The sequence below is a fragment of the Nilaparvata lugens genome, chromosome 1 (assembly GCF_014356525.2).
Source record: "Nilaparvata lugens isolate BPH chromosome 1, ASM1435652v1, whole genome shotgun sequence".
In the NCBI taxonomy this organism is placed as follows: Eukaryota; Metazoa; Arthropoda; class Insecta; order Hemiptera; family Delphacidae; genus Nilaparvata; species Nilaparvata lugens.
This window is the reverse complement of record NC_052504.1, coordinates 53823988-53851183: the sequence shown is the minus strand read 5'-3', so window position 1 is coordinate 53851183 and position 27196 is coordinate 53823988. Positions and strand designations below refer to the sequence as shown.

The 27196-nt window shown below is 35.1% G+C and overlaps 2 protein-coding genes across 2 annotated transcripts in view; one reads left to right on the top strand and one right to left on the bottom strand.

Annotated features, from left to right (window-relative positions):
• Positions 1–400: 400 nt before the first annotated feature.
• LOC111047661 lies at positions 401–8874 on the top strand. The gene is made up of 7 exons (XM_039436698.1): positions 401–738; positions 1466–1606; positions 2972–3099; positions 3767–3875; positions 4388–4569; positions 5592–5683; positions 5977–8874. The coding sequence occupies exons 2-7, from the start codon at positions 1470–1472 to the stop codon at positions 6091–6093; spliced, it is 765 nt and encodes a 254-aa protein (XP_039292632.1). The 5' UTR covers positions 401–738; positions 1466–1469; the 3' UTR covers positions 6094–8874.
• Positions 8875–15517: 6643 nt separating this feature from the next.
• The window catches only part of LOC111057250 (tachykinin-like peptides receptor 86C), a 95164-nt gene continuing 83485 nt past the window's right edge, over positions 15518–27196 (bottom strand). Inside the window, exons 5-7 of the mRNA XM_039436688.1 lie at positions 19665–19861; positions 17189–17349; positions 15518–16037 (exon numbers count right to left, since the gene is read on the bottom strand). Of these exons, the coding sequence (XP_039292622.1) occupies positions 15844–16037; positions 17189–17349; positions 19665–19861 (552 nt within the window). The 3' untranslated portion in view covers positions 15518–15843. The remainder of the gene's footprint in view (positions 16038–17188; positions 17350–19664; positions 19862–27196) is intronic.

Sequence of the window (27196 nt, the reverse complement as noted above, 5' to 3'; positions counted from 1 at the left end):
CTGATTTTTTTTTATCCAACTTGTATGCATTAGGAGTGAAAGTTGAGGCAATAAGAGCCCCATCTTCCACTTAACCCACAAAGAGGCCGCGAGATGTAACATGAGCCTTCGACCCCCGACACATCAACACATGAGAATCGTCAAATCTGATTTTTTAATGTGGATGAAATGGGTGGGGGTAAGAGATTGGTCAGTCCGTTTTCGGCAGCCAGTATCCTCCCTTTCAACCATTCCTACACTGGCCGTGAGCATGCAGAGTGAGAGGGGATGATGTGTAAGAGAGAGGCATTCCCACCCCTTCATCACTACAACGTAAGTCACTCTTTCACCGTTTGAGGGGTTGGGTTTCATGTTATATTCCGTGGCCTCTATCTGTATGCATGATATCTGGCTATTGTAATCATTTCTATCAACTAACAATAGGTGGTAAGCTAATTTAGTTGATTGCATACAAAATCAATTATTTATAACAATGTAAAAGCTTTTCTGAGAATAGCGCATATCCAAATGTATGAAACTTGTTCTCCAAAATCAATAATTATAAATAATCCAGTAATACTGACAGATATCCAACTTGCAGGCATTAGGAGTGAAAGATGTGAATGATGTGTCCATCCTTTCAAATTATCTTGACCCGTACTTGGAGTGCTCAACCTGTCAACTTGGACAACAAGTGTCAGAGCAGACCAGCGCAGAGCAGCATTTAGTAACGAGCTCTGTTGAAAGAGGTGATGGTGTGTGAGTATTCTATTCTCTCAATTCAAAAACCAATCCCAGAAAAGAATTGTTGAAAGTTGAATTGCATGATCAAGAATCATTGTTTTTTTACTAAAGGTTTTTGAAACCTGTATAATTTGCTGATTATCTCCAATGTAGGCCTGTTATTCTAGTTTACAATCGATTAGGCTATTTTACTTCAATTTGTTGTTGACAATATTCTTTCTCACTGATATAATTATGTTGCATTATTATTGTGATAGACTCACTTACCAAGCTGATTAGCTTCAACAATTCAACTCATCTTCTATTTTTTGGATTTATGCTCTACCTACAGTATCGTATTAATCTGCGAGGATCTGAATGGCTAAGCAAAATGTTAATGAAGTCATTGATAAGTGATCTATTCCTCCATTTATCTCGTGTTTCTATGTCATGTATGTTTATATTGATCCAACTCTATTAAAATTAAGATCCTTATATTCATCCAACATTCAGTTGGTTTCTATTTTCTAGGACACTTATTGAATCTATTTGGCCACTAGACCTATAAATTTAGTGTCCATTGGATTTGAAATTGTTTCATCTGGTCTCAGTTACACTGTGGTAGTCTCAGTCTTCTGCTTTTTTTTCATAATAGTCAAATATCTGCTCATTCGTAACTTAATTTCCCATCAAATTAGATGTGTCCTAGGAACTAGGCGTATCTAATTTTGTTATATTCTAAGTTAATTTTGTGATTTTTCAGCTTGATGGACACCCATACAAGCAGTGAACGATCAGAAGATCCGTCTGGTATTCTCACACAGATAATGAACATGGTCACACAGCAAGTGAATATGGTTCATGATGTTGTTTCAGAAGTTTCTTCGGGAATCAGAAAGGATAGGTAGGTGAATGAGATACTATTTTCGGAAGTGTCGTAATATATCTCTATCTCAATATTGAAATTTTAAAATAATAGAAAAAGATACACTCACCAATAGGCGAGTCATAAATTGTCTAGGCTAAGAGAGATTGAAAATTTGGTGCATTTATCAGAATATGAACAATATATAAACAATATTTTCATATGAGAGTATAAAAATCAAATCTCCCTCTGCTTAGCAGAGGGAGATTGTGTGATTGAAAAATAATAATATTGAAATTCCGTCAATAATATTTTCAATACTACAATAATAATCGTAAATATCGTACATCTTGGTTTGAGTTTTAATATTTGAAGACTTGAGAGGAGATGGGAATGTTTCAGGAGTACTACCTATACAGCGAGTGGGTGAAAAGTCCGAGAACGGCTTAATATTTCATACACAAAGATAATTTGACGGTGGGTGTGATTGGGGATCCCACTCAAATTGAAATTACTACTTATGACGACTTTAAAAATCTGGTCCACCATCTTGGATCCGCAAAATTTCGAATGCAACTTTATTTTTTAATGGGACATGCGATACGCAGTCATGATTTCGATACGGAAAGAAAAAATGGATGACGAAAACCGCATATCGATATCTCACACCGTTCCGAAGTATTCACATTATTAATCAATACCACTTATGTATTTCATTTCTGATTTGCAAGGTATTGATTAATAAAGTGAATATCTTCCAAACAGTATGAGATATCAATGGGCGGTTTCCGCCATTCATTTTGTCTTGAAATTCCATACAGAAATCATATGCGTTGCATGACCACCTTCCTATTTGAAAAAATAAAGTTGCATTAAACATGGCAGACCAGATTTTCAAAGTCTTTTCAATTTGAGTAGGATCACCAATACCGGTAGAACCCACCTTGAAATCAATTTTTTTTATGAGATACTAAGCTGTTCTCATACTTTTTTCTCCTCTTTCTGCTTTGAATAGTATTGATTGATAATGTGAATATCTTCGGAACGGTCTGAGATATCGATATGCGGTTTCCGTCATACATTTCTTCTTGAAATTCCGTATCGAAATCATGTATCGCATGAAGTCATAGTAAAGTAGCATTTTCAATTTGAGTAGGATCTCCAATCACACCTACCGTCAAATTATCTTTGTGTATGAGATATTAAGTCGTTCTCGGAGTTTTCCACCCACCCTGCATGTAGCATAAAGCTGAAAGGATTGTTCTACACAACAATGAGTAGCTTTACGTTTTTTATTATATGGATCTTTTATAATCGGTAGGCCAATCACCTTCTGTAATTGAAAATGGAAATTATTGGATTATAATCAATAATCTACTATTTGAATTAATTATATAATTCCAGTTCTCGTTATTTTCGAACGCCATCAGGAGACAGTGTTGCATACTCTTTGCAGCAATCGGTGGAAGACAGTGAATACTTTGAAAAGGAACCAGACGATAAATCACTGGCATTGACTCATCCAAAAACAAGTAAGCAAACAATACAAGTAATTCAAACAATATTGTTACCTAGCTTTGGGCTTAATGTTCACCGCATTTGCGATAAGAGATTATATAACCTCATAAATTCTGAGCATTTGGTAGCCGTATTGAGGCTATTCAACATAGATTTTAAGATTCTTTTAACACATCATCAGAAAAAAAACGCAATAGTTCATAGTTTAGAACATTTATTAGGAATTTTTATTTGTATTTTTCACTTGTGATCAATATGGCATAATCAAGTTGTGAATGGATTATATTTTCCATTTTCATAATCGAGAATGATTCAACTTCCATATTGAATTTGAACTGCCTAGACCTAGGTAGTTTAGCGAAAAAATACAACAGGCATATACATATTCACCTTATTTATAAATAACATTTGCAAATGATAAATAACATGCCTAATTTACCGATATTCATGTATTAGTGGATCTAGGGTCAGAATAAAAAATACTGACCCAAAAAGATTGATAATAATTCACAAGATACTTCTACAGAATAATATCAAGGTGCATACTGCATAGAATACAACATTCATTCTGAGTTTTATCATTTGGTTCAAAATTGTGATTACCAACCGTGAATTAATACAAGATTCTTATTCTAATCATAAAAGTGGCTGTATATGACATGACAAACTCAATTTCAACAGGTCTTGAGGATTGCAGAAAGTGTCGAAACCCAAATCATGATCTGTTTATAATGTCGGCAAATGTTTTAAATGCATTGGAAGATTTCGTGTGTACTACCAATGAAACCCAGTAAGTAGTATTTTCACAAGATTCTAGGTGGTTATCAGATCAGACCTGATAAGGAAATTTTCTAATTAATAAATAATTTATTTAATCTCAGTGTCATCATAAATCAATATATTTTATTTGAAAAAGGCCTACAGAAGAAGACTCACACATGAATCCATGGAGAGCTACTTCATAATTAATTACCGTGATAAGTTGACGAAATAATGTATGACATTTATTATTTTATATTGATTCAATCCACTCACCGGTACGGTATGAGATATTTCTTGTAGCTTCTTATATTTCTCTATAAAAAATATAAATATCATAAGATTGTTACTTTCACTAAAAGTGAATATTTTCTGTTCTACCCCTGGCGAATGGAATGACTTATTACATATCAATGAATAATTGAATGACTGAATTTAATGCAGTTGAACAACATATGAGAAAAATTGTAAAATACATAAAATTGAGAAAAATGTATCCTCTACCCCATAATAAACTTAAATATCTACTCTATCATTTGCTAGTGGGATCAATGGAGATGGAAAGCTGGAGGAAGCACATTCAATCAAGTATGATCCTTCAAATATGAGTAGAGGTGACGTCGATGCGTATTGGAACAACTACAAACACGTTTTCATCGAAGACAATGAGAAACTGTGGGATGCATTAATGATGGGGTTGCGCAAGTATCATTCTGTTCTACAAGGTAAATTATTATGCAATTGATTTTTATTAAAGTTTGAATTTTGAAATGTGGAACTTGAAATTTCAGAACGAAATTCATTATTTTCATGTAACATTTTAATAAGATTGTCTGTGGTATTCAAGTTTAATTGGACTGTGGTTTTCTAGTGTAATTAGTTTTTTTTCAATTGTGAACGATAGTGATTCTTCGTGTTTGAAAGTTTATCTATCAGAGGAATACAACATCACACTCCATATTTATTTTCGACTTTGAATTATGTGTGAATTGATTTATTAACATAAACATAACCTGTAGACTGTTCAATTCACATTGGAGGTTGAATTTGAAGTTAATAGTTTTGGGCAAATTTCTCTTATTTCACCCGAGTTTTATGTATTGTCTGGAAAAATGAATTGGGAAAAAATTGTCTTTTTAAATAGCCCAAGTGTTTGAGATACTATGATGCCATCCCTGGTTTGAGTTATATGAATACGGTTTCGCGAGTTGAATATTTCGTCTCTCGCTTTCACTGGATAGAAAATGGAGATTTTGGATTGAATTTCCTGCTTCACACAATAGCCTCAATATTAAATATCAATTTCCAATAATAAATCCAGAACCACACATAGATGAGTGCTGATAGAGTGAGAATAAAGTGAGCTACAATAATTTTTAGATTTTGTTTGTCATGTAGTGGAAGTCATAATGTGGTAGTATACATATCCTATCCATGTATGATATATATACGAAAAGAATACTCGAATTTGTCGGAACCAGTGATCTTGCACAACTGGAGATGAGTTAACCAGAGATTGACAATGGTAAAAAAATGGTATCTCGTTATTTCTTATATATTTGTGTTTGTGAAAATGCCAAGTATTTTTATTCTGTTTTTGGAAGTTTTCATGCAGTCATTTATGGATTCGACATTCACCTGCAAATTGATTTTTTCAATTGCCCTACTTATCATGGTAGTACATAATTACTTATATATCAAATCTGTGTGTAATTCATATGAATCACTAAATCAAACTCATTTCCAGATCGTCATTCTCTACATACCGAAGTAGAGCAACTGAGTACTCAAAATAACGATCTTAGAAGACTTCTCACATCCTACACTTTCAATGATTCGGTAAGTTGAAAACAAAAATCTCAAAACCACAATATTGACTTAATCGGCAGTACTCGTGATTCTCATCTAGTAATAATTCTGAGAAAGTGATTCAATCTGGATATTCCATAACTAACTTACTGTATCTCCAGCTTCCTATATCAAAACATAATTTTCCATTATTTGCATTTATTTTTTTCGACAAAATACAATATCGTGGTACTGATGATGTGTAGTAGCTGATACAACTCAATAAGAGTAACTTAAATTTTGAAAATGTATAATTATGAAATAATAATTATTTCGTTTTTCAGATGAAAAAGGAACAGTCTTTCTACGCGGATAATTCTGAAAATTTATTGCCTTTGCTGAGCAAGGATCAAAACTTGGTCAAGTTAAGAGAAGTGCAAGACACTCTTACTCGTTTATGAAATACCTCTAGTATACTTTTATTATGTTGTTATATATTCAGTTTGTAAATGTAATGATTTTTGGTACATTGAATGCATTATGATGCTGCGCTGAGATTATTTTGATTTTATAAATTCATCAAGGTTCAGCATTTTGTAAACTTATGACGTAATAAATTTATGATAATAAATAGTAATGGTAATGATAAAAGTATGGTAATAATAATAATATTCGTATGGCTTTTATTGGTGGGGAGTCCCTGACGGACTACCACCTCTCCTGAATATATCATTCAAACCGTCAATGGGCCTAACGACCGTCATACTTCGACCGACCGACGATTTAACGTGCCCATAACTAATGAGCACCTTTAGCGTAATTCATGAGCGAGGTCTACTGTTCACAGAACTACTAGTACTAGAAAGAAAACAAAAGCTAACCAAGCTGTAATGCCTCCGGCCGGCTTCGTGGCCAACAGGGAAAATTCATGTTGAGAAGGGAAGAAATGGTGCAATCAAGTGAGAAGTTTTCTTCAATTAATAAATACAGTATGATTTGGAGCGGCTCAGACGTTCTCAAGATTCACCACTGACAACTCTTGATCTAAAAATAGATCGATAGCATTCCAACAATACCATTCATTCAATACAGCACATAGAGCGGCACAATTTCTATTCTAAAAAATAAGAGCCAATTGTTTCACTTATATTTATTGTGGGCACGATTCACTCTCAACTTATTGTAAAGGATCTTTCATTTTGAGAAGAATAAAGATTGCTGTATCTTCAAAGATAACGGTGCTAGATATGAGAAAGTAACTTTCTGGATGGAGGTTGGTCTGCGGTTTTTCAAATTACAGAGAAACCGGAGGTCTTATCAAAAATCGTTACACATACTTTTCTGCGCCTTGTTTCAAAGAACCAAATCGGACACTAACTGCGACTGTAACTGCGGTACAAACAAACAAACAGACAAAAGCCGATTGAGTCGAAACTAAGACCTCAGCTTCGCTTCGGTCAATGATGAGTCAGCGATAAGAAATCATTCCAATGACCTTAATGATCGAGTAACAAACCTCAACATATCATTAGAAGATCAACTCCATCTTCATCCAATTACAGAATTTGAAGCTTTCAAAGTAATTCAGCATATCCATAGCAATGCCACTGGGGCTGACAAAATTCCAATCGAATTTATCAAGAGAATGCTCTTTGCTGTTCTATCAACTATCACGTTTATTTTTTTATAAGTCTCTTGAGAACGGATCTTTTCTTGAAAGTTGGAAGACTGCTCTAGTTCGTCTTTCGAATAAGGTTCCATCTCCCAATAGAGTTGAAGACCTTAGACCTATCAGTATTTTATCTGCACTATCAAAAGCACTAGAAAGACTTGTACATGCACAAGTTACTGAGTTCCTTGAACAGAAAAAGAAGCTTCATAACTTTCAGTCCGGTTTTCGTAAATCTCATTCAACAGAAACTGCTCTTCTACGTGTCACTGATGATATTAGGTTGGCAATGGATCAAAGAAAATGTACAATCTTGACTCTTTTTGGCTTTTCTAGAGCATTTGATACTCTTGATCACAAAGTTCTTCTGAAAAAATTAGCTTTTCTTGGTTTCAGTCATAGTTTGGTTCAATTCATATCTTACAGATAGGGAACAATGTGTCTCTCTTGGCAAGAACAGGTAGAAGAACTTGGCAAGAACTTGGTGTTCCTCAAGGTTCAATTCTAGGCCCTCTTCTTTTTACTCTGTATGCAAATGATCTTCCCTCTTCTATGAAATTTTCTAGTTTCCATACATATGCACATGACCTTCATATTCATGCAAGTTGTCCTATAATGAAAGTTAACTGATGGAAGCCAGGGCCAGGGCCCCAAGCCCCTTGTCCCACATCAGCTTCACTCTACGATGCACCGTGCAAAAAATGAATCATGACAAAAGTTCGATAGTGGAATGGACAAGGCATAACGGCCTCAGACTCATAACCATAAGTCTGAACATATGGTTAACACAACCAAAACACAACCCATAATTATTGGTTACTCACGTTTAGTAAACAATATCGACTTCAACTCGATACATAAAATAACTGTTGATGGTAATGTGATCCCCTACTGCAGCTCAGTGAAAAACCTAGGCATCATTATGGATAAAAACCTCGACTGGTCAGAACAAGTCAATGAAAGGTTTTCTCAGCAATGCATTCACTCAAAAAATTACAAGATGTCCTTCCTAGAAGTATACGATTGTTACTTGTCCAATCTCTGATTTTTCCACATTTCACGTACTGCAACTCTGTCCTCAATGACATGCAAGTTACACTCAATAATAGAATGCAGCGCTGTCAAAATTATTGTCTACGTTTTGTTTACCCCTCTGGAACGCCATGAACATATCACCCCAGCACACATTGCTAGCTCTACCCTGAAGCTTCTTGATCAGAGACGTTTCAGAATAATCAAACTTGTTAGAGATACTTTTAAATATAGCAATCTCAACTATTTCAAAAATGATTTTAAATTGGTTTCCGATGGTAGGAGGATAGACGCTTCCCATACTAGAACTGGTGCAAATAATCTCAGGATACCCAATCATCGAACTACTATCTATTCCAAATCGTTCCTTGTCAGTGCTTGTCGTGAATGGAATAAACTTCCCAACACTATTAGATGCATTGAGAGCCGAGCGGGCTTTATCCTGTCTTTGAAAATGTATCTTATAGAGAAAATGACTGAGTCTGTCCAACCCTAGAGCACCGCATGACAAATATTCTGATCTCTCTTCCTTTCCATTCTTCATCCCATTCATTTATCCAGTTTCCTAATAGAATTCTCAAACGACTCATAATTCTCTTGTACCGACGTTTAAACTCGGTAGTAGATTGTTTCGAATACAACTAATTATACCTCAAAATACGCTAGAAAATTTTCTTCAGGACCTATTTCATGTTTCAATGCTGAACCTGAATCGCTCTATACATGTTATGTCAAATAATGAATCATTATGAACTTATTTTTGATTCAATAGGAAGTACAGTATATCAGTAAAGGCATTTTTCAATGGTATTTAAACCTACAAGCTAATCCACAAGCAGGAAAATTCAATTAAGATTTATTTGGAAATCATATTGTTCTTAAGTGCAAGTTTTACAGATCACGGTCACATTGTTGACTTTTTACATAACTTTTCTATCAATATCAATATGAGTAAACTTATGTACAGTATTATCCTCTAGTGATTTTTTGTTCTGTTGAAATGATTTATTATTGATACAGTGTTTCTAATGTCTGCTGGTGCAAAAAATAATAAAATCGCATATTGATTCATACTAAATAGGGGTTCCAATTGTATACATTTTTTTATTTCTCAGCATTAGCTTCTGAATTTGATTTATTCCCAAATATATTATCAGGAACAAAGCTATTATCATAAAGTAAATGATATACCGTTTAATACCTAGATTATTATTCGTCTCTGCTTTTTTCTTACCAAATCCTGCAGGTATGATGCCTAGTTTATTGCTATATCCTTGCGGTTACAGATCGTGATGTACTGTAATAATTATTATATCCTTTATCAATGTGAGGGGTTGAATTCTGTATTTGGTGTTAATAAGTCAGTGACTATTCCCAAGTGTGTACAAGTGGGATCCCGCTTTCAGTGCTGCTTGTGTAAGTGTGAGTTGCCTACCAAACACAGAGGCTTCTGCTTCTGCTTGGTCTCAATCCCTTGATAGTTGCCAACTCCCTCAGGGTGCTTGATGGTGTTGGTCTACGATGCTCTCACATCATGAGGCTCCCTTTCAAGTTACAATCAATAACTGGAGGATCATTGGAAACTACGTCTCAGCCAATTAGGAGCTCGTAACCTTGGATGTCTGGAGTAATTGCGGCTGAGGATTTAGATAAACTCCGTAGATGCCCCCCGTTCATGAAAAGAGCGTAGATGGAAAATGAATTTCGAATTCTCATAGATATGGTTGATAGTTAATATGAAACTTCGGTTTTGGAATAACTGGGGATACACCTGTGTAGTTCCTTATGGTGTCCTCCTAATACAAAAGTTTATTGAATCGAGTAGGTGATGAATGAAATTTGAAATACATAATTTATTATTCTATTATTTATTTCCATATTTCTTTTTTCATTCCATATTATGCCTTATTTTCTCATATATAAACATTTGAAGTGAGTAAGATTAATAAAAAAGGATGAGATGATGAGTGCTTCACTGACTGACTAATGGTCATAAATGAGAGCTTATCCTCACTTGGTCCGTATCTTATCGCACATATAAAGCGCATATCCATGGCCATTCAATAGTTCTATAGTTTCTCTAGACACACTGTAGATGGCCATGGCATATCTTATAAGGATAATTTTCTCAGTAGGCCTACACGTTACTCCCGTTAGAAGGGTGGCTGCTTGAGACCAGCCTTGCATTTCTCTATATCCATTCATTCATTCCTTTGTATAGATTATTAGCAAAAGCAAAAACATCTTGAGCATTATCCTTCTTTTTTAGGGGAAAATATTGGAAATATAGTTTTAGGTGCATTATGGATCACTACAAATGTGCAGGTGCTATGAATAGAAGTAGTCGAAGATTGATGGAAATACCACATTATGCTCTGAATGCTGCTAAAAATTGATATACCATAGATTGTAGAGAAGTATCTAAGAATAGAATACCTCGAATTCGACTCTATAAGAATGCATTTGAACCAAGGTGACAGAACCGATAATATCTGGTAAAGTGGTACGACATGGCTTGACTCAATTTCTTCATATTTTCAAGCTCATATTTGCAATTCGAAGCATTGACGTCGTTTGGGAATGAATTATTCAAAACCAAAACGGAAATCTATTCTATATTCGTTTGGTTTATGGCAAATGGGTGACCCATTTTGCAGCATGTGTTGGGACGTGTAGCGTACTTGATTGGAAGCCGTCGGACCTAGCAGTCAAAGCAAAAGCAAACCGTTCTGACAGCAAACCAATCGTCAATACAAAGGTAATGAACCACCATTTCCTCCTCCACATCAACCTTCCCCCTCACCGCACCACTTTCAACTGTACAGGTCAGCAAATGTGGGCACGCACCAATATTCTCCTGTAAAACGTATTTCATCAATTGAATAAGAATTCGAAGAAGCAAATAATAGTGACTCTCTGGTCATTTTCATGAAATTGCACTTTATCTGTTTCAATCATATTATAGTGGAGTGGCCGTAGTCGAGTGGATTAGATGCTGGCTTCATAATCCAGAAGCCCTGGTTCGATATTTTACTCGGGCCACTTTCGTGTTTCGGATCGATATGTTTTAAGCTGTCCCGGCTGCCCGAAAAGTAGCCGTCAGGTCATGTCAGAGACCCTGAAATTGATCAGCTGCGACCTGAAAACTCTTACATCAGACCTGAGCCAACCAGGTTACTCGATATTGTTATTATTCATTGAAGAGATGAATATTTTGTTATGTCAGATGCCCTGAAATCGATCATCTGCGACCTGAAAACTCTGATACCAGACCTGAGCCAGCCTTGTCACTCGATATTATTAATATTCTATTATTGAGATGAATATTTTATCATGAGACTGTAGTGAGGAAATTGTTGTTAAAATTTTCCACACATCGCTGTCAGATTATAATAATACTCCATTTACAAAAACACCATTTGAATTAATTCGATACAATTTTTCCTTGTTTGAGGGAGAAATTGAGACTCAAGTTACTATGCAACACAACACCCTCCAGTTTATATTAACTATTGAAACTATAGATTAACATCTTTCAATAGTTAACAGAAAAGGATTAAATTGGAACAATTGTTGACAAAATTTGAAAAATGAAATATTTACAAAGCTGTCAATAATACATAGTATGATGTAAAATACTGTAATTTATAGATAAAGAGAGTGCGAGAAAGGTGAACGAACAAAATTATTATTGTCAATTTCAAATATCAAACTTCTCTCAATGAATATAATAGACGATGAAATAGAAGCTGTAATTCATAAGTATAATATTAATCCCTTGAAACATATCCTTTATTCGATTCCAGTTTTTGATTTCCATAATCAGGATTCAAGAATAATTTCATAATGAACATAAAAATTAGCAATGAAACTGATAATGTGGAACTCAGAACCGTGGTTGTATGAAAGTACAATTTCAACCACTGGCTTAGGAAAAATTTGTCTGTGGATGACTTGAAAAGGGAATGAATTTATTCCTCAAGATTAGTCTCGATGTTTTCCCTTGAAGCCAACTCAGCTTGTATTACACACCCTCGTGGGACTCGATGATATTTTTCAAAAGGATCTCCATCATCTCGTTGAAGAGATTCTACTTCTCATTTCTCAATATCGTATTGCACAAAGATATCCTGCGTTTTGAGATTTGAGCCCTCAATTTACCAGAAATCATGCTTAGTACCTTCTTGTAGGGCCGGTTCCGGAGCTTAGGATTTAGCTAAGTTCTAGACTTTGAACAGCTGGAATGAGAAAATAGTCGTAGCTTTTATGATAATCATTATTTTCTCATTTCTATAATATTGGAAACGTTTCTCCTCGACAAAATAAAACATTCCTTAATAATTCCAATTAGCTGAAACTTCACACTATTTTCTCTTTATTTTATTTTGTGTTCAATGTTCTAGTTTTCGAAATTCAATTTAAACGAGGACCACGACTACGCCCGTTCGGAAAACACATTTTCTGACTCCAGCTGTTAAATTCTAGAACCTAGATAAATTCTGAGCTCGGAAGCCTGCTCGTAGTGTACTGCATCTACTTACAAAAATTATTCTCGAATGAAATTAAAGTATTACTAAAGAATTCTAAAAAATTAGTTTTTGTTCATGCATTTGGTATAGATGGTGAAGAGTGGATGATTTAATCAGGTCCATAAATAATGAAAAGTATACTACACTGCCAAGGATAATTTTTATTAAATAAAAGTAGTTTTCACCTATTCACCATTGATATCGCTGTAGGATAAGTGAATTATCCTGAGAGTTTTCAAATGAAAATTCCAATTCGACCACAGAAAAAGCTTACATTAATTAACCATAGTTCGGTCCAGTTTGTTAAACAAACGTTTCACATTTAACAGAATTATGTTCTAAAAACAACTCATATGACTGGTAGAGTAAGTGGAGATTTATGCAAAAAGTAAAATTCCCGCAATAGAGTAGAAGCAATACCTACTATTACTTCAGGCAATACCTACTATTACTAAGTAATAGTAGGTATTGGTAGAAGTCGGACATTTATGCAAAAGGCTCACATCGCTCTACATGAAAACCTACGTTTGAAGAACTTTTTCACGTGGTTCATTCTCTTTTCTTGTTTCAATATTCAAAACTGACTTCTGATCTCAAACGTTCTGCTAATATGAAATGATACAATTTCATAAAATGAGAGTAAGCTTCTCGTAACTTTGGTGCCAGTGGGTGTTTCAAAGGAAGATTGTTTTCATTGAGTGCACTTCATTATGGATTGAGAATTGTATGGCCTGGACTGAAGTTCCATTTTTCAGAATTCATTTATCACATACTTCACCTGCTGACCGTTCATCTACATATAAATAATATTTTCTTCTCTCTATAATAATACTTGACAATCATTTTTGAACAATCATACCTACTCCCATTAGATACAAGAGAATATAACAAAATATTCATTGTTTCTAAATATTTTGCAATCACTTTTTGATCCATACGAGTGTTACTCATTGCGCTCAACTGCTCCACTGAAAGAGGATCTACGTACATACTCAGCAGGCCTAAGCGCCTACTTCAGCAAGCTTTTCAACAACTAATATTGGTTCAACATTCATCAAGTCGAGACACACAATACATACATCGACAAATGATTTTAATCTCCTTCTAATTCAATGCTCGATTCCCTATTCTATTTATCACTAATTATCTTTTAATCAATCGAGTTTCAATTCATTTTCTGGTCAATAATAATTTGTTTAAAATTCAATTTATTTGTCAAATCGAGAACGATGGAACATATATATGATCAAGAAAAATACAATGTTGCAATACAATCAGCTTAATGTAAGCAATTGATATAAATAATTAAATACGAAGGTACTAAATTTCCTTTCAAAACATAAATTCTTGAACTACCTAATAACCAAAATGAAACGTTTTCAATCTGACAAGGCCAAAAACACCGGTGTTTGTACGCTGATATACTTAAGCTGGGTTTTCCCTTGTGCGTAAATGTTGTCGTCGATCACGACAGAGTGAGGATCTCAGATTGGGTAGATTTCAATTTGTCTAAATAACATAAAATATATTATGTTCAATTATATTTTAATGGGGGAGGTTGAGTTTATACTTTCAAATGGCAATATGTTGAAATATATATACTGAAGCGAAATGGCACTCACTCACTCACTGACTGACTGACTGACTCACTCACTCACTCACTAGCAGAACTAAAAATCTACCGGACCAAAAACGTTCAAATTTGGTAGGTATGTTCAGTTGGCCCTTTAGAGGCGCACTAAGAAATCTTTTGGCAATATTTTAACTCTAAGGGTTGTTTTTGAGGGTTTAAAGTTCGTCTTTTAGCATGTATATTCTTCTTCTCCCAATCTCTTAATTATAATTGAAATTTCCATATCATATGTTACTATAGAACTATAATCTACATAGAGTACCTCTTCGAAACAGTTGTTAACTGGCAACAAAATTAATAATTTTGCCAGGTGGGCATAAAGTTGAGTTGATTTTGTTAGGTTGGTACCAAGTTGAAGATTTAAATGCATTTATCGCGGAAAAATTGATTGGGTACTGCTACTTCAATCCTGGGAATATATTACTAGCCGTCAGGCTCGATTCGCTCGCCATATCCGTTTAGCCAGACGTTTAGTCTGGACCCCCGACTGGATTATCCTAACATATGATAAAAATGCTCGCTCGCCTGCTGATCTCATTCTTGGACGATCCAGTCGGGGGTCCAGGGGGCGGAGCCCCCTGGCTAGACGGATATGGCGAGCGAAGCGAGCCTGACGGCTACTATTATTATAAATGTTCAATTCTTGAATAATAAAAACAAATGAAAAGTTATTTGATCAGCTGTTTTAGCACACTTGAAATTTGAACAATATGAATGTCAACAATGCTTGTCGTCGTCGACTGCGCACATTCACGCATAAACGAAAATGCACCTCAAGTACCACTTTGCTATCGTGTAGATGTACGAGTGGTTCCAAATATCCCAACTTGTAATGTGGATCCACTTGCATATTATATAACGTATCATATTATATAATGTGATGTGTATGCTCATATTGAAATTATCATCTCGCTAGATATCCTCATTTGTGAAAAGTGTTCTCCTATTCCAAACGATTTGGATGATTACAAAAACATACTTGAAAATAACAAGGGAGGAGGTATTGAATCAGATTCTACCCAGCTCTTTTCACTCATTTATTTACAGTTAATACAGATCAATATCCGAAAAGTTATCACAGTCAATTATATTTTTATGTTGTCAAACATCAACATTTTACACTAATAAGAGAGGAAGGAGTATTTTATAGAGAAAGAACATTTCAAATCCGTATCTAGTAGGATATTTCACATCAACATAAGATTTACAGTAGCATGAGATATTTCACATCAACATGAGATGTTTTATATCAACATGAGATGTTTTCCATCAACTCGAGATAGTTTCATGACAACATGGAAAGGGATGGATATTAACATGGAATGGATATTAACATGAGATGTTTCCATCAACATTGCCATCTTTGAGTCGGCTCCAGGTGCATTTTATCTTTGAGTTCGGCAGTTGTATTGACAGCCACAGCTGAACCACAAATGTATGACAGCTGCATGGCTACTGCTGGATTGCGTCTACTCCTGCATTCTCGCATTCTGGCGTTCAGTCGACAGGAGGTCTGAGTTGACGGCGAAAGTCTCAGACAAGCTGAAACAATGTTCGACTCTCGTGAGAATCGGAATCGATAGTTCCGATGGTTGAGAGAAGAATGATCGAACAATAAATATCAAAACTTTCCATATCATCGGTACTTGTATCAAAAATAACTTTTATCCAGTATAACATTGAGTTATGAACTTTAAAGCATAAGGGGAACTGAATCAAGATTTGCTTCGATTTTCTTCAATGTGAACATTTATAATTTCTAACTGTTGCAATGTGTTTAAGACTTACGATTTGTAATATACTGTAACTATCTAACTTATATGGTACAAAATAATAATTGATAATCATTATAACACTGAATTTTGCTAGGATATGGATGAGTTTTCATTGAAAATCACGGTTTACAGCATCTTTTAATTTTTAATTGGTGAGAAGAAACATTGTCTCAATACCCCACACCCTATTCTAATGGACACACCCCTCATGAAATAAGAAAAAATTAAACTTCTTCCCCCTCCTTAAATTTGAAAACAAAAATTGTCGTCATTACAAATACTTCCACATTGCTGCCCTTTTTTTAGGACCCCCCCCTCCAAGAAATAGCAGTCTGGGCCAAACCACCCCCCCCCGTGTAATCTGATTAATGAATTGAACAAAATCAATCTTATTGAACAGGTATAATTTGAGACTAATTATTCACCAAATACTGAAGAAATATTGAGAATATTCTATCTTCTTTTTGCCTCTGAGTAGTAGTGCTCAGCTTTTTCATACTTTTAATGCTCGTGAGTTCAACCGGCTGCCAGTTTGAGTGTAAAGCCACAGAGAAAGAAATAGCGTAAATAGATATCCCATGGTATAGGGTGTTTATGTCGCAACTTTTACTGTTATCTCAAGCCGAATACTGTCGATTATTGTCAATTTTCACTATTTTTTTGGGGTGAGAGTGTATGAACGGCACAATTTTAGAGACTACCAGTGTCACACAGCTGCATGGGAAAGAACTAATTGAACTATCGGCTTGAGATAACAGTAAAAGTTACGACATAAACGCCCTATACCATGGGATATCTACTTATGCTATCGTTTCTCTATGGTAAAGCTTTCATCAGCATGTCGAAAAATTGCCAAACACCCAAAACTGAAATTATTTTGATCATGAGAAGGACTACAAATACGTGTAGGAGCTTTACCAGATCTAGATCCGGTGATGTATTCGGAATGACTGCCCTGTCTCAGGAATTTATTGAATCTCCTATTCTGTTGATTATGTAGCGTTGTTATTGGTGGAAGATTGACCACTGGTTTGCAAACACTACATCTGCAGATGGCCTTCTTGAAATAGATCCTGAATCTGGAACATATAAGAATAATGATAGGCTCAATAAGATTCTGATAAGAGAGCAAAATAGAATATGTAATTGACCATATCAATGATACTGCTCTTACTACTCATAAGAGGATTTTATTGATAATTCTCACAAAGCGAAACAAAATAAGTCATTGATAGAATTCAATCTTCGATTGGAACTGAATAATCGTTTTGATAGAGGGCTGTCATTAGTAAACTTTGTCACATGATCTGCTATCATGAATCTAATGTACAGATAGATGATGATATTGAAAAAAACACGGAAATTTCAATATTATAGTTAACAGAAAGTTTATTTTTTGCTAGTGAATTTTCCAACTACAATCAATAGCGACTGTTCAACGCTCCAACTATATTCATTAGAATGCATAATAGCTCCATTGTTCTTAACTCTTATTCACAGAAAACATGAGATATATCGTTTATAAAAGAAGAGAAATGGACACAGGCAGGAACCTTTTCAAATAGGATTCTCAGAATATTTTGAACGAATTCAAATTAGAACAAGTTCAGTAGGCAGGAATTTCTGTCAATAAGGAGAGAACAGACAGTCAGACTGTCACTGCTAATGAAGTGGTCGAGTCTCACAAACTGAATAATTGTTGAAATGGAAAATTAAGTGCTATTGGACTCTGTAGCTGGTCGAGAAAGGGGTTCCTCCAGCTCTGCTTTAACGTAGTAAAAAGAACATGAATGGGTGTTAAAAGGTTTCATCTTGCCAACGGTACAAGTATTCTGCCAGGGAGCTCGACCAAAACGTTAGTCTCACAACGCTTGAAAATAAGAGCGCCGTAGGGAAAAGAAAATCTCCGATATTTTCCTCTCGGTAAAATTGTCAGACAGATCTTCTTTCTATTTTCGAAGAACGAAGAGCAGAAACACTGGAGAGATATTTTTGTGGAATTAATACAATGCTATGTTGGATGACTTGTATCTCAGAACTTGTTGAAAAAAAAACTAAAAATATATAGTGCTGTATTTGAATCTAACCATGAAATTATCATTTGATGAACCTAATTGAAAAATGAAATACATAAGCCATTACAGAGTTATAAAACTTTATTAGAAGCTCTTTTTTGAAGATTGGAGAGAATTATTGTGGATGGAAGTACATCACTCAAAGGAATGAATTAGGGTATAATTATACAATTTCTGAGGATATCAAATTAAATCTCAACTTGAGCCCAGTATCATAGACATATGGAAAGATGAGCTTGGTAAGGGAGCTTGTGGAAATGAAACTGTAAAAAGAATGAATGAAATATGAAAAATCTGGTGTGGCGCACTCACAGAGCTTTCCTTGACGTTATGAAAATTTATCACCTGACGCTAATGTTCCCGCGTATCTCAAGTCTACTTGGATTCAAAGATCCAAGCCAGCTGGGGACAGGACTATAACGCTCGAAACACACGAGGTTTGCTATCTCTTCATAGTGAATGATTTAATAGAATCAACAGTTGCCAACAGTTTGCAATTGAAATAATAACATTTCTCGAATTTCGAGCTTATTTTAAATTTTAGGTGAAACTGTTACTGAACATTGATTGTAGAGATTTTCATGCTCAATCTTTTCCATTTGGAATTTTCTGTTTGAATTGTATCTGGAGCATGATAATTGGGAATCTAAAATCAAACTTTGCATAGATGGGGTGGAGCTCCTGGAACTTTCACAGATATGAGACTTGTGGCAGTTGATAGAGCTTATCAATGACTATTTTAGGTATGAATTTGATCAAAATCGTTGGAGCCGTTTTCGAGAAAATTTCAAAAAACCCTGTTTTTAACAACATTTTAGCCGCCATTTTGAATTGCATCAGATCGAAATTGTTCGTGCCCTCTTGGAACCTTAAGTTCCAAATTTCAAGTCATTCCGTTAATAATTGGGAAATGAGATATCGTGTACACAGACGCACATACACTCATACACACACACACACCACACACACACACACACACACACACCACACACACACACACCACACCACACACACACACACACACACACACACACACACACACACACACACACACACCACACACACACACACACCACACACACACACACACACACACACCACACACACACGTCAAAACAAAGTTTTCACACTTTCACATAAGAGTATTCATCATAAGACTCCTTCATAATTCATAGATTGATAGATTCATCCATTTTTCATCACATACTTTTTTCCATGATATTTGATAACTTTACATGCTTATGCTGTAAGCATACTCATGTTAGAATTACGTGCTCATAGAATTACTGTCAAGAGAATCATAAATTTGCATCACTCACTTCTTATTCATCCAGTAATATATGATTGGATTGACCATTGCATTGGACATTGCCAGCCAATAGAAAGCCAGGTAGATGTGCTGGATGTAAGTCTTGACGGCCACTGATTGGTTGTGGTAGGCGAAGATGAAGTAAGAATGGTAGGGCAGCCAACAGAGAGCGAATATTGACACAACCGTGATCAGCATTCTCACTACCTGTCAACATCATTTACATATCAATAATTTATCATTCATTCAATCATATCAGGTTGAACCAAATCAGAGCAATTTTAATTTCGAATCAGCGTGATGCTAAGAAGGTTTGATCACTGATAAACTGATAATAAGCTGATCAAGTTTGATTTGATCCTACACTACACCTGGAAATCCAGCATGTGATATTAGATTGTATGCAAGTAGATGTTGTGGTATTTCTCTGTAACAAATAGAATAAGACCCAGATATTGTCAACAGCAACTGTTGACATGGTATTGACAACATCTGTGTCTTATTTTTTCAATAATATCAGAGTAAAGGTGGGTTTTCGTTCGTGCGTTTTCGTCGTAGTCGACAACGAAATGTAGTTTTTTTACTGATACATTACTATTATGCTGTTTCAAAATGTCTCATGGATGGTATTTATGCTGACAGGGATAATTCTTTATCGTGTTGAGAAGAGAAAACGACATGACGAAACGATGATTGAAACGTACAAACGAAAACCTACGTTTACAAGGACATTATGATGTGAGAATTCACATCATAATCACATCAATATCATCCATGAAACATTCAAAAGCAGAATAATAGTAATGTATCGGTAGAATGCAAGAAACATACAGCTTTGTATGGATAGTCCAGCATATTTATTTATTCTATTTTATATTATAAAGTTCCCTCTTATAAAATTAATATATAAAGGCTAAATTCACCTCAATCTAGTATTAGATACCCCCCTCTCAAATAGGCACTCTCGAAAAAACTGGTCGTCAGTCGGTATCTGCTGACCATTTATTGGGAGACCCTCCAAGAGATTTATTTTGAAAACCCCACCCACCCAAGAATTTCAAGGACTCAGTTTGCGTTCCCAACTCTCCCCCTCTGTGGGCACCCCTGCATTACGGATATAGGAATTTTTTTATATACTCATATCGTATATCCATAAAATATGAGATCGCTCACTGATTCGTATTTTAATGAATCTCTCAGAAACTTAAAACTGTGAGTCTGTACATACTTTCTTTGAAAATAAAATGGTTGGCAGCTTTTTTCTTATAACATGCATTAAGTTGACCATTCTCCAACCTGTTCACCTCCATTGAGTTTAGTGTTGCAGATGTAATTTCCCAAGTCATATGTGGGTCGATAGTCATGAGTTTTGTTGCGTTCAGCAAAATGGATTCAATACGGTTGCTTCGCATCCACAGGGTTGTGTAATAATTTATTGCCGCAACCCGACAGCTGCAACGAATGTTCGGCATCGCATCGTTTTCCTTCAGCACACTCTCAAATATCAATCACCACCAATATCATTCTATTTATGATTCTTTTCAATACAGAAGAATCAACAATACATTCGTTCATTTCCATGTTTGAAGACTGGGAATGGCAATATCAGTCGTCACCGAGTTCTATGAATATGGATATCAATGGCCAGTCATTCATTCTTTGACCATTGAGAGAGGTTCTTATCACGTGTATTTACATCCAATTGTACCAATTCATCAGCCAAATCTATCCAAACATCACCATTTCTAGCTTCTGATATTTCATTCTAGTAAACAAGTTATTTACTCCTTGGAATTTTCCTTGCAACAGAGAGGATCTTCCATCCTTCTCTCAAATGTCTATTCTCTTTATCGTTTCTTAGTAGTTTGTTGCATCACTGCTAATTCGCCCTTATGATGCTTCTCTATCTAATGACTGATTGATACTTCAATTTTGGTGGTTTTGGCTAAACTGTTTCCCAGACTGATGCCACGAGAGCTCAGTAAGTTTCTTCGGATTCTCATTCAACTCTTCACCATCTTATGAGAATGATCTTGACATCGAGTGTAATTCAATAATCTCCCCATTCATCAATTTCTCGACCCTCAACCAGTTCCGAATCTGAAATCTCGCAAACCTCCACGGCTGAGCTGCAGAATGAGTAACCAGCAAGCCTTGACTGTATGGCGAGAGCGATGTCAACTGTTGGGAGGTGAGAATAGAGATAGGATCAACGTATCTCCCCTTCCGACGGTTTTCTCTCTGCCTAGGAAAACATGGGTGCGCATCAATAGAGTAAGAACTGGTTGCAGTAGGGTAAAAGCGACAATGCATAAATAGGGTCTTGCGGAGTCAGCAGATTGCGAGTGCGGTGAAATGCAAACGCTCCACCATATTACTGATGAGTGCCCACTATACAGGTTGCCAACTGGGGCTGCAGGTCTCCTCACTCTTAATCCAGATGCTCTCCAGTGGCTGAGTGACCTGGAAGTACCAGTTTAAAAGTTCATATAGTGTTTTTATGTTACTTTTCTTTTTTTTGACAAAGCTACTCAACTGGCAAGCATATAATTTTAATTTTTTCTTGACGACTCTTTTTTAGTGAGGAAAGTACCTACTATATTTTTTCCCCCTGACCATACGAATATATATATTAGAAAAGTATAACTTTGAAGATCAATTTTGAACTGAATAGGATGAATTCAATATTAACGTCACCGCGATGCGAGGTAACAAACAATTCCTTGAAAACATCACCCGTCATGTCTTCAATATACCGGAAATATTAATTCCAAACTTGAAATAATTATTCTTTTTGATAGATTGAACACCTTATGTGTTCAAACTCCTAAACTCCATCATATACAACTTCTGTGCAAATGTAATTTATATCTGATTATATATTTTTCTTCAAGAGATGGGAATCAATTTATTAATCTGATTCGATTTTCTATTTCACTTCCCGTGATAACCTGACGTCTCTATTCTCATTATTGATCTACTGGCCCTCGTAGGCACTTTATTTCAAGCATATAATTTTAATTTTTTCTTAAAGACTCTTTTCTAGTGAGGAAAGTACCTACTATGTTTTTTTCAAGTATGTAGCTCATCACGGTTTTGGCTTTGTTGATCGATTTAGTGATTCTTAGTAGTATTTAGTCTTAGTAGGTAGTCTTTCTTGTTGTTTCAAAGTGATGGATGGAAATAAAGGGTCTGATGTCAATAGGGAGAACCAAATAGCATGAGTAAAATACATAACAAGGAATAATACAATCGAAAAAATACTAGTTGATTTGAAGTTATTTTTTCGACACAGATTTGGAACGAGTTATCAAATTAAGCTATCGATTAACAAATCGATATCCGATATTTGAAATTATGAGATACTTTCACTCAGAATACTTTCAGAACTCAAATCAATATCAACGCTCATCCAAATTACATTCCACGTGAGTGTTTTCAATATATATGAGCTACCCTACCTCTACCAGGATATTACCTGACTGTAATATTGCATTCTGTTCCAGTGATGTTTATTTTTTACTGAATCCAAACTCTTCAAGTAAATCGAAGTTTTTCAAAGAGAGCGTTTGTAGTTGATTATTTTTCTGGCATTAACATTGTACGAATATTCTTTGTGTGACATCAGACATCTACCTTTCGTGCAAAGGTTACAGTAGATGATAGCAACTCTACATTATGATTTCAATTTAGATGCATAGATCAATATTATCGACTAGATTCTATGATTCTATTCTTAGTTTCTATTTAAGTTTCAATTTCAAACATTCTAGAAACGTGTATTTCACGAAAAAAAGTTCGATTCAAAGAGAGACGTATTCACTAAAAGTATTTTTTCTAAATTCAAACTTCTAATGATCTATTCCGAGACAGTCAAACTTCTAGAGCTCTCTGGAGAGAAATTGATTCGACATGAAATCACCAGTGCTAACGGTTCAATACAAGTTCTATTTTCACCGAGAAAAATATTATAGAACTGCTCTCAGAAGCTTTCCAAGTCATTTTCTAAACCCACAAAATCTGTGCTGCGTAGGCTGAGAACCTATTACTGTTTAGTTGTATTAATTGAAGTTCACGTTGCAGAGTTGATGAAACCAAAGCCACCCTTTTCGGTTTCTGCCCGCTGACCAGTAGAGCTTCTACTCTTTCAAGCCAGAGTAAAGTTCACTTTGTATGAGGAGAGAAATGAGTTGTGCACTACCATCATTTGGTCTCCCAGATAATGTAGCCAAAGCAAAGTAAACCCACAGCTACAAAGAGCCTAGTAACCAAATAGCTGAATTCAGTTCATATCATCTTATTTAGTTGTTTGATGTTGATTCTTGATGGGCAGAGGTTTCATCGGGGTTCCATATTTCTAGGAATAACGTTTCTAATAAGTTGAGACATGAAGTAGCTTCCAATCTTCGAAGTAATATTATATCTTAGTTAATAAGTGGATATGAGAGGATAGATGAAATAAAATAGACTGATTGAAAATTATTTTCCAATAGAATTTATACATCCTACATGAAATAGTGGCTGATATTTTTTCTAGATAGAAATTGCAAACTCTCGTAGAAATTTATGAGGTTGTTCATCATCAAACATTTTCGCTCATCTTCTATTCATCGTACAAAAAAGATCTCATTCACATGTCACAATGTCGACAATATAAAATTCTATTATTTTGGTACCATAGGATTTTCCTGGTTCAGCATTATCCTAAACTATCAAATGAAGACCCCTAGAGGAATTCGTCTCCTACAATTCATTTTTTGAATTCCAAATGATTTAACATTGTGAATGACATTACTCAGCGCGATGTAATGCATGCATCTCACGAGTGAATTGTCATGATGGTTGAACAATCATGCGGACAAGATTTGTATACTATTGCCGGCAAATTTGTCCAAGTTGTACTGGATGGGTTTAGATTATGCTTGTAATAATCTAAAAAAATATACTATAATTAGTTTACTAATAGAAAATTTTAGGATTTCATATCGATAAGGAACATCTCCATGAAAACGCACTTGTCAAATAGATGAATAATGATACTCTGAACACATTTGACTGTATTTGAGGAGTTCCAGTTTGTGCGCTTTATTATCGCTAGCAAAATCTTTATTCGATTGGAAAGATAAGCGACAAGAGTTCAACCTTCTCATATCAAATCACGGGCTGTGTCCGAAAACAACAGGTTTTATGTTTGTAACTTATTATTCCCAATTTGAGCAGTACCTTATTCCAGTGATCGATTACTTGCTAAATTTCTATTCTACTTGATCAAATCTCCATTGATTAGTATTTCCATCAATTCTCGTTTTCCGCGGAATGATCTATTGATATTTTTAATATCAATTTTCCTCATAAGCCTCATAATCGTTAAATCACTAGAGGTTTATAGAGACATAAAATTAATAAAAAACAGTAGATAAGAGACATTCCTATGTTATCATTCATGAGTTTTTATGTCAATAGAAAATAAATTTGCATTTCATGGAATGACACTTATAGTAGACGACCAGCATTCGGCCAATTCTGAGTGTAAGGATAAATACTAAATCAGTGAAAGTCTCACAAATTAATCAAGGAATTTAAAAGTTCTTGACTGTCCGCTCATTCAACTTCATTCAAGTTAAGTGTTAACATTTTCTGGGTGGAGAAGTTTGAAAAGGAACGCTACAAAGCTGCATTAATCTCTTTCAGGAGAAAAGCCCTCATTTCGAGTCCATGTCTATAATATTGAAGTGATGGAGTGGTTGGGGTGTGGAATAAGCATCTGCTAATGACGTTGGAACTGATTTTCTTTCAGAACTGTCACAGCTGAAATAAAACTTTCTGGCTACCATCGATCGATCGAAGCCTGTATTATCAATGCAATCAATCTACAATTCTTTCCATTCTCATCCACAATAGTAATCAACTGAACTCGTTTTACTTGACAATAACATAAAAAAATATGTATCATTGATTGCGGTCCAAAACATTCCCATTTTCTAATTAATTAAAACTTCCATCCAAATTAATTCTTCAATCAATTCAATTTCGAATACTGTAACTCTGATTGAATTTTATATCAGTAGGTCATGTTCAATTAGTATTAATCTGTTGATAGAATGCACTGCATGAAATTCTATCAATATTGTCGAGTATGTTATCAAATTTTCAAGCAATCATGATCATCGATCAAATTATTAGGAAATAACGTATACATATGATATGTTTTTTCCACTCTGGAAGATCATATTCCAACTTACCTGTAAATCAATATTTCAAATACTGTATTATCTCATATTATCCAATATACGATGAGAGGAAACATTGCCTGAGGATGGATTGAATAATATAGACATAATCTATTCAGCACGAGAGCACAACAATATGTTAGCTTATCATGTCATGACATTGAAAAATGATTGTAGAAAGATTCTATTGAACGTAGGCCGAATATTGCTTGATAGAGGGATATCCCCTCATATCATAAATAATTCGACTCTCTGTAGAATCGATGACTGGTGGAAGGTAATCTGGATAGGGAAAATATTATGAGAAAGAGATTTCAAAGCAATCAATGACAGTGGGAAGCGAAAGTCTATCATGAGAGTGTTGAACGAGATAAAAGCTTAAAAATCTGTAGTCCCAGTGAAGTGAATAAGAAAAAAGCATTTCCTACAGTATTGTTCGCGATCATTGGAGTTACAGTATTCGATAAAGTTTTCTCTTGTCAAAACATTTCATGTGGCTTCACGCAGTAGGAAAAAGACTTCAAAAAACTTCATCAGTGAAATCACATCCACTTGCCCAATACAGATAATGGTGAAACAATCGAAACTAGTATCTCGAACGTTTAATTAGTTTTTCTGTCGATATTGTGTCGTTTCTATTTAAACTGTATAAATAATAGTGATACCCTTCTATAAACTATCTTGAATTTCCAACCATCACTTGTCTATTCTGAGCCAAGCGATTTTAATTGGATGCTTGGCAACTCACTCATGTCACAACCTACACGACCTGAAGTTGTGATTGTTTGTAATCACAAGAGAGCCATCAATCATTGTTTCACATGTTGGTGCACGTCAAGTGCTTCTCTCACTTGGGTCTGCCTAGCTTGGACCACGATAACCATGAACTGCTATGTTATCGCCTCACAGGGCACAACCTCTCTATCTGACGGACCTCTACTTGAAGCCAACGTATATGAATCACAACCAATGAGAGGTGGAAGCATTTTCGGATGGAAATGCAAGAGTCAGATTGCTTGCATTAATAATGGGTGTGATTCAGTTAGCAGCCTGACTATTCTAAGTTCCACAACAATCTAACCAGAATCAACCTCCCAAATTATTGATACCGAATAATCAACTCAAGATAAATTTGTAGAATGTCACCATAGATGTACATCGACCATAATTATATGTTGATCAAGCTGTGTCCTTTGCTTTATGTTTTTTTGTTTCAAGGTAATTTGAACATGAACATGGTTTATTCTCATGGTATGGTTACATTAAAAAACTGATCAAACGTACAGGAATGATCTCAAACAATTGTTTGTAA

Coding starts and splice junctions, on each gene's coding strand:
- LOC111047661 (XM_039436698.1), top strand. CDS start 1,470: ATGGACACCCATACAAGCAGTGAACGATCAGAAGATCCGTCTGGTATT. Junction 1,607..2,971: donor TCGGGAATCAGAAAGGATAG/GTAGGTGAATGA, acceptor ATATAATTCCAG/TTCTCGTTATTTTCGAACGC. Junction 3,100..3,766: donor ATTGACTCATCCAAAAACAA/GTAAGCAAACAA, acceptor CAATTTCAACAG/GTCTTGAGGATTGCAGAAAG.